Here is a 15598-nt window from a genome sequence, read left to right as displayed (position 1 = left end):
TTTGACTTCCTTCGAGGCTTTCCCGAAGGCTTCACCGTGAGCCCCGCGGCCCTCAGGGCTGCAATCCTGGATTCGATGTCTGAAACCTGCGAGACGACAGCAGACAGACAGACGGCCCCTCAGACAGACGCTCGAGGTCCCGCCTCAAAGTCATAGACAGGAAGAGCAGCTGCCCCCAGCTCACTCCTGGAGCCAATTTTACTTGTGTTTTCCCTTAAGATTGGCGTCCCAGCCACATGCCCGTCTTGGTGGTCCCCTTGGCGTTTGTCTTCCATGGTTGGTGAGAAGGGGGTGTTCCTTGTGAGTCACCCAGGCAGGAGGAAGGCAGGATGGGGGGCGTTTTCTGGAGTCTCAGGGAGTCTGGCTCCCATGAGGGACTGGAGGAGGGGCCGTGACTGGCAAGGACAGTAGTGGCTACTCTTCACCTAGCAGTCGGCCACCCCCACTGGCATCATCCTTGCCCAGCCCCCCTTCCACTCCTCCCTCCCTAGGCCCCTCCTCCCACAGCAGCCGGGGGCAGCTTCTGGAAATTAGAACCAGGCCCCATCACCCCCTATTCAGATCCTTCCAGTGGCCCCCAGGGGCCTTTGCCGTCCACCCTCCTCACACTCTCCCTTCATCACTCTGACCCGGTCTCAGGGTTTCATGGCTAATCCCTGCACACACCAAGCTCACCACCACCCCAGGGCTTTGGCACACGCTGCTGCCTCCACCCGGACTCCTGTCCCCTGGATTTGCCAGGTTGGCTTATTTTCCTAGTATCCCTCCTGACCACCTTATCTAAATCGCCCCGCCCCGAGCACTCTAGGGGCTCATCTTCACTGACTGTCTTAATCACACCTTTCATGAACCCAAAGGATCTTGTTTGTTTGTTTGCTGTTTATCTCCTTCCACTAAAAACACAAGCTCCAGGAAGGCAGGGGCTTGGTCTAAGACATTCGCAGCTGGATCTTCCGTGACCTACACAATGTGGGCTACATTTATTTGCAAAGCAAGAAGGAAAACATGAAGGGAAAGTCCAGAGCCTGACTTGCTCCCCTTGAACAGCTCTAGGGGACATGCTGTTTGTCCTCAGGGAGTGACAGACACCTGCTGATGAGAAGGGAAGTGGAGGCGGGTCATGGGGGCTGGCTGTCCCCACAGTCTGAAGGGCAGAACTTCTCCTCTCTGTAGGTCTCCAGGTAGGACAGAGCAGTGCCCAAGTCTCCTCGGCTGTCCCTGGGAGGCCTGAATGCTTTGGCTCTGCCCTTTGACTTTTGTGCACTATTGATAGGTTCCAGACCCAGATTCAAGCTCTGCAGCCACAACTCAGACTCACAGATGGCCCTCGGGATAGAGTCCAGTGCTGAGGTCTGGGGCTGTCCTAAATTCCAGGCCTGCTTCTAGGCCCCCATCCTGGGTCAGGGATTGTGTGTTCATCACCTTTTTCTTGGTGGAAACCCTGCCTGTACCTCACCAAGTTGAACAGGAAAAAGGGAAGGGGTGGAGGGCTCAGTGAATGGGTGCTGAGCCAGGTGAGTCCCACAGAAACCCCCAGGTTCATGCTTGGCCTTCAGAGCTGTGCATGCTGGGCCAATGGGGAGGGCTCGGTGTGAGCTGTCAGACGGTTAGAGCTGTCAGATGTTCAATGCTCGGGTGTGGTCACCATCTGTGTTTGCGGAACCCAGTGCTCCCCTGTGCCTTCCAGACTACCTCGCTCTCTGCCTGCTGGACTTCTGAGGCCGTCACTGCCACTCTGTCCTCCAGCTCCGACAGCTCCTCATCTGTGGTCCTGCTGTGCTGGACGGGGTCCCCAGGGCCCTGGGAGCTCTTTTCCTGTCTGTTGGTTTGATGGGCAGCCATGCTCACCTATGAAAGAGAAGGACGGAAGCTGACCGGCAGCAGGAGGGAGTGCGGGGTCTCACCCAGATGGGGACTCGCCATGACGTTGCTCTCCTCTGAATCCTGGGAGCTGGTTTCACAGCTGCAGAACCCATCAAGGGCCCTTGGTGTGCCCCTGTGGGTGGCTACCTCCCTGGGGAGGGCAGTGGCCAGCTGGGACTGTCCATCCCTGCCCCTACCTCTGCAGGGTCCTGCTGAGACCCCTGGGGGGTAGTCTCACCTCTGGGTCAGCCTGGGGGACAGCCCCAACTGATTTGCCCCTGTCAGGCTCTGCCTTTTCATCCTTGGCCTCCTCCTCCTCGGACGAGGTCCCCTGGTCACTGACGTTGCTGGTCAGCTCCTCCAGCTTCTTCCTCAGGGTTTCCTCCTCTACATCAGCCTCCGTGCGCACTCCAGCACCTAGACCCTGACAGAACAGGCCAATGGGCTTGGATTCGGCTAGTCATCTGGAGCCGTGGAGCTCCAGGGCTGGCTCTGGGAGATGGGCCTGGGGCCAGCACACCTAGGGTTTCTGCTGAGCTCAGCTGCCTCCCTTCTCCATGCCGGCTTGTCCAACGTGCCCCACTGGGGCCCAGTCCCAGACCCCAGAAGCAGGCTCTGCAGGGCTGGGGGCTCCCAGGGAAAGCTGGCCACCACTCCTGGCTATCTAAGACCCACTGTTTTTTTCCCTTCTCATCCCTTCCATTTAAGGGTGCCTCTTGTTTATTCCAGGCTGATGTCCTCACTCTAGGGATGGGGAGAGAGGGGTGTGGACTCACAGATCTCTGCCCACTCTCTCTCAGGGAAATACACAGACAGCCTTGGTCGGGTCCATCTCCAGGGGCTGGACTCTTCCCACGCTCTGACCAAGGATTCATTTAGCAACTGCTGTGGGACACTCCTCTGTGGCACACAGCTCCTGATCACATAAAACCGGCCACTGGACTGCGAGTTCCCTTGTGGCTTCCCGTCAGGCTGTGTGCCCTTCGGCAGGTCACTCAACCCCTCTGCATCACAGTTCCCTCAGCTTTAAAATGGTAGTGATAGCAGTATCTAACCTGCAAGTTCTCATACCAACTCAGTTCAATAATCTATATAAAGTCCCACTGGCCACCTTGTCTGTGGGCAGGAGGCAGGGAGGTTACGGGCAGGCTTTGTCTGTTGTGGACGCTGGCCTTTCCTGAGGAGTTTTAGGCGCCAGCTCTCAGAAGGTAACAGAGTTATGTGATAAAAACACAAAATTATCCCAATTGCCTCTTACAGCTAACACTGTGCTAAGGTAGGTGATGAGATTTAAAGCGTCGCTCATTTTGGCTGAGGCAGCTCCACTCTTTAAAGCTTGCTTAGGCCAAGAACCTTGCTTAGGCCAAGAACCTTGCAGACATCCTGACTCCTCTTTTTCTCTCGTCCCAAATATCCATTCCTGTTGGCTTTGCCTTCACGAGGCCCCCAGGATCGGTCTGCCTCGCACCACCTTTGCTGCGATCTGGTTCGACCACCGCCTTCTCCCAGCCGGCCCTGCTGTCTCACTCCCACCTCCACAACCTGTTCTCAGGAGGACGGCCAGAGCAACCCCTGTGCCCTCAGCCAGCTATCTTCTGCTCAAGCCTCCCCATCCCTTCCACAGTAAAAAGCAGAGCCTGGACCATGGCCTGGGAGGCTCCATTCTGTCTGACTCTGCCACTACGTCCAGCTCCAGCCTCTGCTCCCCCGCCTGCCCCTGCCTTGCCCGCCTCAGCCAGGCTGTCTCCCGCAGCGGCTCCTTCCTTGGGACCTTAGGAGGGGCTGCAACACTTGATCTTAGATAGCCACACAGCGGCACCTCTGCCAGCTCTTTGGACAAATCTCACGCTCAGTGGGGCACCCTGACTGTCCTGGTTGAAATGCCACCCTCACCCCAAAGACTTTCTGCCTTGACTTATTTTTCTCTACCTTCCTCCACCTCCTGACCTGTGTTCCACTTGTTGGTTGGTGAAGGAAACCAAAATACACCACCCCAGAATAGACTTCTGGGACGTATTTCCAGCTGTTTATTCAGAGAAGTTGCAGATGGGATCGCTCAGAAAACCTGTCTTTGTGTGTGTGTGTGTGTGGGGTGGGAGGTGGATTTTGTCTGTGGAGGAAAGCTATAGGGGTGAGCTGAACACCAGACAGACGGGCTTTCTCTGAGACCCCCTCCAGCGATCTTAAAATGACACTGATGGCTGACACTGACACGTCAGACGGAGACGCCGCCAGCACAGGCTGCTGCCGATTCTTCGAGGGCAGCTCCTGGTTACCTGAGAGATTTTTACCTCCATAACCAGAAGCCCTTCCTCCCCTCCCCCTCCCATGACCTTGTCACCACTGCAACCCCTCAGGAAGCCCCAAGCCCCATCCGTCCTGTCGCCTTGGGTGTAAACCTCAGTCATCTGTCCCTGCTTCCAGTCCCACGTTCACGGGACCCCCGTGTTCATGTGCACGGTAACACGTCGTTGGCCTTTTCCCTGTGACCTGTCTATGCTGAGTTCCCTTCAGCAGACGCAGGCCCCGCCCTTCTGGGGGAAACTTGATGTTCCTGCAGTTGCGTGTTTCCTGCCTCCCCTGAATGGAATGCAAACCCCACGAGGCCAGCGTTTTTGTTGACTTTGTTCATGGCCACCTTCCCACCTTCAGGGGCCGGCACTGGGAGCGGAGTGACGGCCGCCCAGAGATGCCACCTGGGGAATTTTAGTGCCGCCCTTCGTCCCTTCCTTTGGGAGCCATCACCTCCACTGACACTGGAGGACTGGGAGGGAGGGAGGGCAGGCGCCTCTACCAGGAAGTTGCTCACAGCCCACGGTGCCCCTGGGTGGCATCGATCCCTCCCTCACCCATCAAGCTGAGGATATTACGCACGATCATCTAATTTTCTATTTGGACGAAGCCTATTGAGACAGATCGACAGGGCTGGCTGCCTGGGGTCTCACAGACGAACACCAAGGGGATAATTAGATTCAGTCAATGAATAAGCTGTATGTTTCAGCCGGGATGCTTTTCCGTGAGGCTCCACTTTCCTGACAAAGCCCCCACATCACAGAGGCCCTCGGTGGAAAGATCGGGAGTGACATTCAGCCTGTAAACGCCACTGGGTCTGATATGAGCTGGACTTCGTCCCAGAGTGCACGGGGCTGAGCAACTGCAGAATCCCCGTGAGAAACGGAAGCCCAGCACCCATCAGGCAGGACGCAGCAGAGCGATAGGGAATGGGGGTGGAAGCTGGTGGATGCCTGGGAGAGGCAGGGATTGTCTTCACTTTGTAAGCCAGTAAATAAACTCACACACACGCACACACACACACACACACACAAACCTACACACACAACACATGCACACGTATACACAGGTATGTATGGAAAACACATGACAACATACGTGTGTGACAGGGACCTGAACCAGCATGATGGGACACAGCCAGGGCGACTAACTCATCCTTGTTTGCCAGGAATTTCCAGGTGCAAGCCCTGAGAGCCCCTAACAGGACACTGGCCACCCTAGATCCAGCCCCCTCAAGGTGGAGGGCTTGGCTGCCTCTCAGGTCCAGCTCCTTGATGGCCCAGAGGGCCATTCCTGCAAGCAGCGTCCCCTCGCGGGGAGTGTGTGGGCAGTGCAGGTCCCATGTGGAGTCTGTTACTTCTGACTTACTAGTCCCTGGGCTGAGATTTGTATGAGCAAAAGGCCAAAGCCGGGAGCTACCAGCAAGAGCCACGGCAATGGTGGCCGCCCTTTCCCTCTGCAAGGGTAACTCGTTTCTGGGTGGGCTGGAGTTAGGGCCAGGCAGGCTATCAGATGGCGGGTCCCAAGTGCTGCCGAGGGGTCAGCAGGGTGGGGAAGGAGTTGGGCAGGGAAGGGGTAAAGGAGGTTAGTGACAGATCTCCAGTGTCTACCTGAGAGGCAGAGCTGAGGCCCGAGTGGAACCTGGGTCAGTGTATAGCAGGGGGCTGGGGGCGGCCTGGGGGCTGAATGGCTCGATATGGACCATGGGGTCCGATGGGGCTCTGGAGCTTGTGTTGGGGCCACTCTGACTCCAGTGCAGGCGAGGGCCCTTCTAGAGGCATCCCGCGGGAAGCAACGCTCTCCCCAACCTCCCTGTGCTTTCAGCTGGTGCTCTCCGGCCAGTGATGGGCTGAGTCTCACTCACGAAAGCCTGGGCCTCAGTTTCTTCATCTATAAATGAGGGAAAGAAATGTCTACCTTGCAGGGGTACTGCAGGATTAAATGAAATGATGGCACATGGTCAGTCTAGCCCTAGCCACCTCTAAAGCATAGACCACAGTAACCCATCCCCTTACAGATAAAGGCAGCTATGGTCCCTGCTGGACACATGGCATGTGGGCTGGGCCTGAATCTCCCTCCGCTCTGGCTGGGGTCAGAGCCTGTGCAGGCATGGCCCTTGGGGTCTAACTTGGGGCCTGTGTGCTCTGCTTCCCGCTTGGTCTCATGTCCTCAGCCTGAGCTTCACCCAAATCTGTTTCTCCGGAGTCCTGGCCCCAACAAAAATGAGCAGCTGCAAACCTAGGGTGCTACAGGAGTGTCCTGTGGTAAATCATTCAAACTTAAAACTGCGGGAACTTCAAATGATTGGGAGCCTTGAGAGCGATGTGGCTATGTGGCCTGAGTCAAGTGGCATGCAGCTTCAGTTTCTGCTTTTCCCTGTAGACGATTAGGAAAGACAGAGTGGTGCCAGAGATGAGACTTCTCTAAAGATCATTACCCCTACTCATGGAGTGTTAAAGCAGTCTTCCCTGAATTAGTAAGCTGTAACCTATTGAATTGCTACAATGCAATTACGGGCCTTGTATGGAAAATGCTGCAACACTGAGAAACTTCTCTGTTTCTGCCTCTATAAGTGAAACTTTAAATTCTCCTCTTTGGAGTGCTGACCCCTTTCTTTTGGAGTCTGTGTGGCCCAGAAGGCTATCCTTAAACTTTGTGGTCAAAGAAACTCAATACTTAATCATATTTTCTGAATCTCCTTATCTCGGTGCCCAGGTGCTAGATGTGTGGCTGTGACTCAGCTAGAATGGAGGACTGGGTCCCCCACTCCCTCTGCACCCCCAGCTGTCTGTCTGCCTGTCTCTCAGCCACAAAAGCACACACACACACACACACACACACACACACACATATGCACGCACACTCCTGCGGCAGGCCATGGTTTGTTTTACTTACTCCCCATCAGGTTGTCTTGGTGTGTTGCTGTGGTTTGAATGTGTCCCCTAAAGTTCATGTGTTGGGAACTCAATCCCTGGTGCAATAGTATTGAGAGGTGGGACCTTCAAGAGGTGATTAGGTCATGAGGACTCTGCCTTCATGAATGGATTAATATCATTATTGAAAGAATGAATTTGTTATTCATTCCAGGGTGGTTGTTGTAAAAGCAAGTTCAGTTCCATCTTGCTTTCTGTCTCTCCTGCCCTCTGTCACCATGTGCCATGTGGTGACACAGCAACAAGGCCCTCACCAGATGCCACTCCCGATCCTAGACTTCCCAGTCTCCAGAACCATGAGCCAAATACATTTCTGCTAATTATAAATTACCCAGTCTGTGGTATTTTGTTATAGCAGCATATAGCAGACTAAGCTGTGCTGATGATACATTCACAAACATGGTGCGGAAGGAGACTCCACCCTGCTTTGGTGCCTAGATCTCAGAGGCTGTAGGGCCAAGAAAGTTTCCTCTCATCTCCAGTTATGTCCCCTGGGAAGGCTGTTACACCTGTGTGCCCTCCAAGTTCTCTCTCATTCAAGCTCTGGGCATGAGGGGTGGTGGCAGGCCTGGATGGGACAGACGACTTCACTCAGGCTACGTGGTGGGAACCTCCTGACTCTCTGAGAACTGCACACAGAACTTAAGCTTACAAACAGCAAAATCTCAAAAAACTCTTCTCCCAAAAGCCCATGTCACACCTCAGCCTCCTTTAAGGAGCTGTGGGGGCCCTTTCTCCTTGCCCAGCCCCTGGTGTTACCTTGGCCAAGGGAGGCAAAACTGTGTTCTCCAGGTAGGTCAGCAGGCGTTCCACAGCTGAAATACGCTTATTCAGCTCAAAGATCTGTAGCAGAAGGAGAGAAACAGTGGGCAGAGGACCCAGCGCACTCCCACCAGCAAGACACTGGCACCCACCACCTCAGAAGCACCAAATTCCCAAGAAGTAGAAGGAGAGCTAAGGCCACCACCCATGACATGGCCTGGGAAGGTTAACTGTGAAACCCATTTCTGACACCACGAGTTCTAGAACACCAAGCAAAATGTTAGAGCAGAACCAAGAGCGGAGAGTAGGACAGTGAAAGTGGCAGGAGAGGAGCCGAGTCCAGCAGGACAAGGAGCTGAATCTGGAAGGTTGTGATGTTGTCATTACTGTGGACAGCCACTGTCACTGCTGGTACTGAGCAGCACAGGAAGATATCAGTTAATTACGCTACAGTGATCAAACTAGCAAGAGCCTTGGGTCACTAGTAGGCTAGGAGGCAAGGCACTTCAGGTGACAACGTAAAGGGACCAGAGGTACGACTTCCTCATCCCTTGAGTCACCAGACTCTTGAGTCACCCAAAGTCTATTAGCTCCCAGACTGAGACATGAGAAATCAATTTTCTAGTTTTTTTCCTCGCTCAGCAGATGCATCTTTCCTGCCATTATCTCATTGACAGCTCACCTGGCTTTAAAAGAGGGATGTGGTGCTGTGGAGTGTTAAGATGCTTTTGTATTGTTTGGTTGGTAATTAGTTGAATCATCACAGCACCAAGGGCTTTGAGTGGGCAAATCTCCCCGAAGGACATGATTGGCTGAGAAATGTCAACACCAGCATTTCGGTTAGACCTCGGCCCACGCCTTGAGTGGCCACTAGTAACTGAGTCACCCTCTGGTCCTGTTGAGCATCTGCAGAAGCAGAGATCAATACCCTGGGGAGACAGCCCTGGGCACACAGCCTCTGTCTCCCGGAAGCAGTGGGCTTGGCACACATGCGGACTCAGGAGAGGGTAACAGCTCCCCAGCCAGTGCCTGCCACCATCACTGGGAAATGTCACATCCAGAGTGGAAGAGAGGGGAAAATGCACACGGGGAGAAACTGGAAGCAGGATGGAGGAGGTCGGGGTTGCGGGAAGTGGGCAGGAGCTACAGGTGGGTGGCGGCGGCAGGGAGCCAGGGAGAGGCCAGCAGGGAAGAGTGGGAAGTGAGCTCAGAGTGAGTGCACGCTGCTTTCTGACAAGGCCCTGGCTGTGTCCAGGCTCCCACACTGAGGAGGTGACCAGCATGGACACAATGAGTATGATGCAACCCCGGCTTCGGGAGCGCCGGGCCCCTTTCAGACATGCAGATGCAGCAGCTCCTGGGCGACTCCTGAGTGCCCGAGTGGTGTGGGGGCAAATGCAAACACACTGGAAAAATCAGGCGCTCACTCTGCCTGCTGAAAATAGAGAAGAGGCCGGCTGTGGTGGCTCATGCCTGTAATCCCAGCACTTTGGGAGGCTGAGGGGGGCGGGGGCAGATCATGAGGTCAGGAGTTTGAGATCAGCCTGGCCAACATGGCGAAACCCCGTCTCCACTAAAACACAAAAATTAGCCAGGCGTGGTGGCGGGTGCCTGTAATCCCAGCTACTTGGGAGGCTGAGGCAGGAGAATCGCTTGAACCTGGGAGGTGGAGGTTGCAGTGAGCTGAAATCATGCTTTTGCACTCCAGCCTGGGCGTCAAGAGCAAGACTCTGACAAAAAAAAAAAAAAAAGAAAGAAAACAGAGAAGAGACTTCCCACTGCCCCCTTGTCTTTCAGAGCTTCTTTCTCTGCTTATTCCAAATAAATTTAAAGCTTTAAAATGGCTAAAAAGCCTCTCTGCAGTCTCAAAACTCCACCTGGGAACTGTGTTTTTGAAATGGGAACATCCCTGGAGATAACCCTAGCTCCCACTCCCCAAGAGAGGGCAAAGAGGCTAACGTGGGTGGGCACCTTGCTTCAGTTTGCAAAACTAGCTCCCATCTTAAAGATGTGTGAGAAGGTTGCTTTTCTTCTGGTTAAAGCCAACACAGTGGTCTCCGGTTATGATGCTAGAGCGAGGATGTACACTGCGATCAAAGGCGCCATCAGGTCCTCCCACTGGTGAGGACTGGTAATGGTTTGTGCTGAGAACTGTGTAGAATGGGCTGGGCCTGCCGGGCTGCATAAGGGCTGAGAGCCCTTCCTGTCTTTGCAATCTCTCAGCGGATTGCCTGGGGCATGTGCCATACGCTGGTTTGATGCTTGTTCAAGAATAAAACTGTCTTCTTTCTCTGCTACCCTTATGGAGAGATTTTCTGGGTAATGAAAAGATTTCGGGTTTTTTAAAAAATTAAATTTCTCCAAGAGTAGCAACTGCTCTGGGGGGAGTAGCATCACTCAGACCTGAGTGTCTGACCCTGCATGGGCACCAGTTGTCAGGATTATCACTTTACTTAGATACATACGGATGGAATACTAGGTATGAACCCCTTGTGCTTTCAATTCGCAACAATACCAAAGTTTAAAGTTTACAAATGCAATACAGACACTGGCTAGGGATTAAAACAAACCAACAAAATGTGTCACTGGTGACACTTTTATGGGAAACTGTTCGTGTCTGTAGCCTGAGCACGCACGAATGGCCCCGCGGCCAGCCCTCGGGAGTGAGGGGGCGGAGGGTACGTGCCAGGGTGGTGTCCTCTCCCGTCTCCCATCTCAGCCCCCTGGAAGCTTCCTTCCTACCACATGTTTATGCCATCTTGGGCCTTGTCTGGGCTTGAGCAATATCTACAGGGAGTCTTTTCTGATTACCCCTCATCTGGAAAGCTGTGGCTGTAAATACAAATGCAAAGGCAGGCAACGCACAGCTGCCTGACTCCTCAGAGGAGCCGTGATAAAATACGATTCCTGAGAACGCTCAGGCTCTGAGGGCATGACTGGGAGTCTTGGGGTTGATGGGCAGATTGAGAGGGCTTCCTCCTGGGGTCCCATGGCAGTCACTTCACAAACGCCCTCTAAGAGTCTGTCTGGGTTTTTTTCTCTGAAGTACAGGATCGCTGCTACGTTTGGAGCTTCTTTCTGTTGCTTAATTTCCTCCATATAAAGATGCATGGGAAACAATCTAAGTGAAATATTCGTTGAGGTTGTGACATTACGTAATTGAAACAAAGCTGTTGGAACTTTAAATTCTGAGTCTTGAGAGGACATGTTTCATAGCTGAAACTTCTACCTTTTTTTTTCCCTCCTATAAATAATTAAGACCAAACAGGATTGGAGATAAGGGCCCCCCAGGTCACTGTTCCTCCGCAAGGATGTGATCCTGCTAACATTTCTACAGAAGTAGAACCTTCACTAGTCCACTTGGGGCCCTCTTTGTTTGGAGTCTGTGTTTCCGGGTGGACACTCTCAAGCTTTTGTTCTGATAAACTCGATATACTAATACTTATTTATATTTTCTGAATCTCATTATTTAGGGTTGACAGAGTAAATACAAGTTCATAGGAATAAATAAAGAGAAACAATTCCAGAGGCAGGATATACAAACATGAACTAGAGAATAATTCCAAGCAGGTATAAAAGATAATTGATTTCTGCAGGGCTGGATACCATGATACGTATTTTACTAAATGCTACTAAAGTTGCTAAACTAAAGGTTTACTGAAAATAGACAACTTGATTCTCCTCTTCATCCCATTGTCTTCAGACTAGGAAGCTAGGAGATGCTCAGCCAGCCAAGGATCTGCCATGGGCCTCTACCTGGCCAGCCTGGGAGGTCTCTATCCTGGCCACACTGGGGAGGTCTCTATCCTGGCCACACTGGGGAGGTCTCTATCCTGGCCACACCCAAGAGGTCTCTATCCTTGCCACACCCAAGTGGTCTCTATCCTGGCCACAATGGGGAGGTCTCTATCCTGGCCACACTGGGGAGGTCTCTATCCTGGCCACACTGGGGAGGTCTCTATCCTGGCCACACCCAAGTGGTCTCTATCCTGGCCACACCCAAGAGATCTCTATCCTGGCCTCACCCAAGAGATCTCTATCCTGGCCACACCGGGGAGGTCTCTATCCTGGCCACACTGGGGAGGTCTCTATCCTGGCCACACTGGGGAGGTCTCTATCCTGGCCACACCCAAGAGGTCTCTATCCTGGCCTCACCCAAGAGGTCTCTATCCTGGCCACCCTGGGGAGGTCTCTATCCTGGCCACACCAGGGAGGTCTCTATCCTGGCCTCACCCAAGAGGTCTCTATCCTGGCCACCCTGGTCCTCCACTGTCCCCTGCAGCCACAGGTCCCTGGATGGACTTGGCTGAGTCGGCTCTTCCCCTTTTTTCAGAATAACTGTAGAATGTGCCAAGAAAGCCACTTTCTGATACAAGGAAGAACTGTCTGGACTGTCTAGAGCTCTAGAACTGGATATCCTTTGGCCCAGTGATCCCAGTTTCCCAGGGTATAAGACTCAGAGAGGAATGCTTTCTGGGGTCCCCCAGCTGCCGCATGACACAGGACACTTGCAGCCGAGACTCTACCCTCCCTGCAGCTTCCCTGAGCCTGGGGGACCTCGCTGCCTGTCTGTGAGTAATGAAGTTGCTCTGCCCGACTTGTGCGTATTCCATGTTTCAGAACTAGATCTGCGAATGCAGGTGGTGGAGGCATGAATGTTGCAGCACCAGGTCTGCTCTGAGTCCCTGCCAGGGCTCAGCACACCTGCAGCTTCCAAGTCCTCTTGGGACACAGAAACTGCAGGGCCCAAGCCAGTCACTCCCTGATCTGAGTGAAAGGACACTTCCTTGCATCAGAGCCTTGCTTGCTGTTACATCAAAGGAGTTCTATGCCTCAGGAACTGTGGGGCCAGTGGGTGAAGCGGCCATAAGTAGTCTCCATGCAGGCCTTCTCAGGGCCTTTCATGCCCGGCTATGCTCAGGGTCAAGGGTGCTTCTTTCAGAGACTAAGCGGGCCCTCAAGGAAGTTGGTGCCGGAGAAACTTCCACCCAGGGTTGAGGAAGCTTCCAGATGACACTACAGTAAAAAGTCAGCCGAGGGCACTGACTCCGGAGAGATGCTGAATTCAGAAACTGCGCACTTCTGCCCCGTGGACACTAGCCCAATTTTAGAACCCAAACCCCTGCGATTCCCCATATTGCCATGCTAGGAAAGGCTCTTTTTGAAATTCTGGTGCCCGTTTGCGGCAGATCATTTCTCTGGGTGCAGAAGCAAAGTGACAGGAGGTTGGAGGAGCCCCCCACCTATCATGCACGCGAAGGTTTGGCCCTGTGCGAACAGCCACGGGACAGATTTCCTGCTGAATGAGAGCTCAGAAAAGCCCGGGGCCCACTGCACACTTCTCCTTGCTGCCCACTCCTGAGCCAGTGCTGGTCTAGTGACTGCCACAGTGTAGGCCAAAGCCTTGGGAGAGGAATCTGCAGCCCTGTGGCTGAAGAGTTGGGTGATGCTCCATCTCAGGTACTCCTGTGCACTGAAGGGCTCGGGCACTGGAGAAGCCCTGGACCCTGCAGAGCAGCTTCTGTGTGCCTTGCCCACCTCGCCTGCCTCTTGAGAACCCCAGCCATGCACCATCTGCCTCCCTGCTGCTTCCAGGCCTTTCCTGACAAGGCTCAGCTTTTGCTCAGCCTCCCTCCTGACAGCCCACAGGCCCAAAGGGAAGTTCTACAGAGCCATTCTCTTCCCCAGCTCTCCCAGGAGGAGGGAGGAGGGGCTCTGTACCAGGCATCACCATGCCCAAGGAGCTGGACCTACACTCATCCAGGCACCAGAAGATGTGCCTGAGACCAGCCTTGGTGAAACTGCGGTTCCCATCTCCATTCAGAGCAGCCCCACTTCCCCTTCTCTGGGTTTTGTGCCTTCAGAGTCATCAGTTACAGAACAGCCCCCATCCTGTGATTACATTGCTGGAGTCAAGGCTCTATCAGAGACATTAATAGCCTGTGTCTTTCATTGCCTTAGAGAATCTAGTGGCCATAATGTTCTCAGAAGAAACAATATTGCCTTTCCCCCAGCAACATGAACTTGCTCAAATTGAAATCAGCTAACTCAACAGAATCATCATTTAAACGCAGCGAGCGGAACTCAGAGCACTTAAATCTTGTGATGAATTATTTCATAAGTTAATGTCTACAATGTGAGTGATTCTACTAATTTAACAGGTGTTAAGTATTATGAGTGGAGTTTCTTGATGCCTATATAAAATCTGCTAAGCGGCTGGGCATGGTGGCTCACACCTGTAATCCCAATGCTTTGGGAGGCTGAGGCGGGCAGATAACTTGAGGTCAAGAGTTTGAGACCAGACTGGTCAGCCTGGTGAAACCCCATCTCTACTAAAAATACAAAATTATTCAGGTGTGGTGGCAGGTGCCTGTGATCCCAGCTACTCAGGAAGCTGAGGTGGGAGAATCGCTTGAACCCAGGAGGTGGAGGTTGCAGTGAGCCGAGATCGCTCCACTGCACTCCAGCCTGGGCAACAGAGCAAGACTCTATCTGAAAAAAATAATAATAATACAGCCCGCTAAGGGTTTCACATAGGTGACAGGTTATTTCCTCCTCTTGTAAAATATATAATACTTGATCGAGTATAAAATATATATTTTCATGAAAAGGAATGAAGCACCCATATGTGCTACAGCATGGATGGACCTCAGAAGCATTATGTTCGGTGAAAGGAGCTCATGACAAAAGACCAGATGTCCTGTGAGTCCATTTACATGAAATGTCCAGAATAGACAAATCCACTGAGACAGAAGGAAGACTGGTGGTTGTCAGAGGCCGGGGACAAGGGAGACTGGGGAATAACTGCTTCATGGGTATGGGATTTTTTTGGGGGGTGAAGTTGTTTTGGAATTAGAGAGAGGTGGTGGTTACACAACACTGTAAATGTACTGTCACTGAATTGTACACCTTAAAAGTTAATTTTTTGGCCAGGCACAGTGGCTCACGCCTGTAATGTCAGCACTTTGGGAGGCTGAGGTGGGGGGATCACCTGAGGTCTGGAGTTTGAGGCTAGCCTGGCTAACAAGGTGAAACCCCATCTCTACTAAAAATGCAAAAATTAGCCAGGTATGGTGGTGCACGCCTGTATTCCTAGCTACTCAGGAGGCTGAGGAGGGAGAATCACTTGAACTCGGGAGGCGGAGGTTGCAGTGAACCGAGATCGCACTATTGCACTGCAACCTGGGCCACAGAGGGAGATTCCGTCTTAAAAATAAATAAATAAATAAATAAATAAAAAATAAATTTTTTGAAAGACATAAGATTATTTATTTTCCCCTAAATTCCATAAAATATTCCTTTTTTCAAATTTTTAAATTATAAAATAGATACAAAATTTTACTCTTTTATCCATTTTCAAGGTACTAAGTACATTCGCATTGTTGTATGACTGCCACCACTGTCCATCTCCAGAACTCCTTTCATCATGCAAAGCGGAGACTCTGCCCATTCAACGCTAATTCCTCATCCCCCTGACCCCAGCGCCTGTTGACTACTATTCTGGTTTCTGTCTCTATGAATTTGACTAAGAACCTCAGATTAAGTGGAACCATATGGTATCTGTCCAGAATGACTGGTTTATTTCACTTAGCACAGTGTTCTCAAGGTTCATCCAAGGTCTAGCATGTGTCAGCATTCCCTCCCTTTTTAGGGGTGAATAATACCCTGTGCTGCATACATGCTGCATTTTTTATCCATTCATCTGTCAATGGACGCTCGGGTTGCTTCCATCTTTTGGTTATTACAAA

At 52.4% G+C, this 15598-nt stretch overlaps 1 protein-coding gene and 1 long non-coding RNA gene across 2 annotated transcripts in view; one reads left to right on the top strand and one right to left on the bottom strand.

Moving 5' to 3' along the window:
• MLPH (melanophilin) overlaps positions 1-15598 on the bottom strand; it is a 37963-nt gene that overhangs the window by 5673 nt on the left and 16692 nt on the right. Inside the window, exons 7-10 of the mRNA XM_025403969.1 lie at positions 7848-7931; positions 2102-2287; positions 1693-1848; positions 7-86 (exon numbers count right to left, since the gene is read on the bottom strand). Of these exons, the coding sequence (XP_025259754.1) occupies positions 7-86; positions 1693-1848; positions 2102-2287; positions 7848-7931 (506 nt within the window). The remainder of the gene's footprint in view (positions 1-6; positions 87-1692; positions 1849-2101; positions 2288-7847; positions 7932-15598) is intronic.
• LOC112636137 lies at positions 11380-12194 on the top strand. Its single transcript, XR_003122134.1, has 3 exons — positions 11380-11622; positions 11987-12038; positions 12091-12194. It is a non-coding gene; the product is annotated as an uncharacterized LOC112636137 (long non-coding RNA).

Source organism: Theropithecus gelada, chromosome 12, assembly GCF_003255815.1.
Source record: "Theropithecus gelada isolate Dixy chromosome 12, Tgel_1.0, whole genome shotgun sequence".
NCBI classification, from domain to species: domain Eukaryota; kingdom Metazoa; phylum Chordata; class Mammalia; order Primates; family Cercopithecidae; genus Theropithecus; species Theropithecus gelada.
Note: the sequence above shows the minus strand (reverse complement) of the source record. Positions and strands in the feature narration are given on the sequence as shown.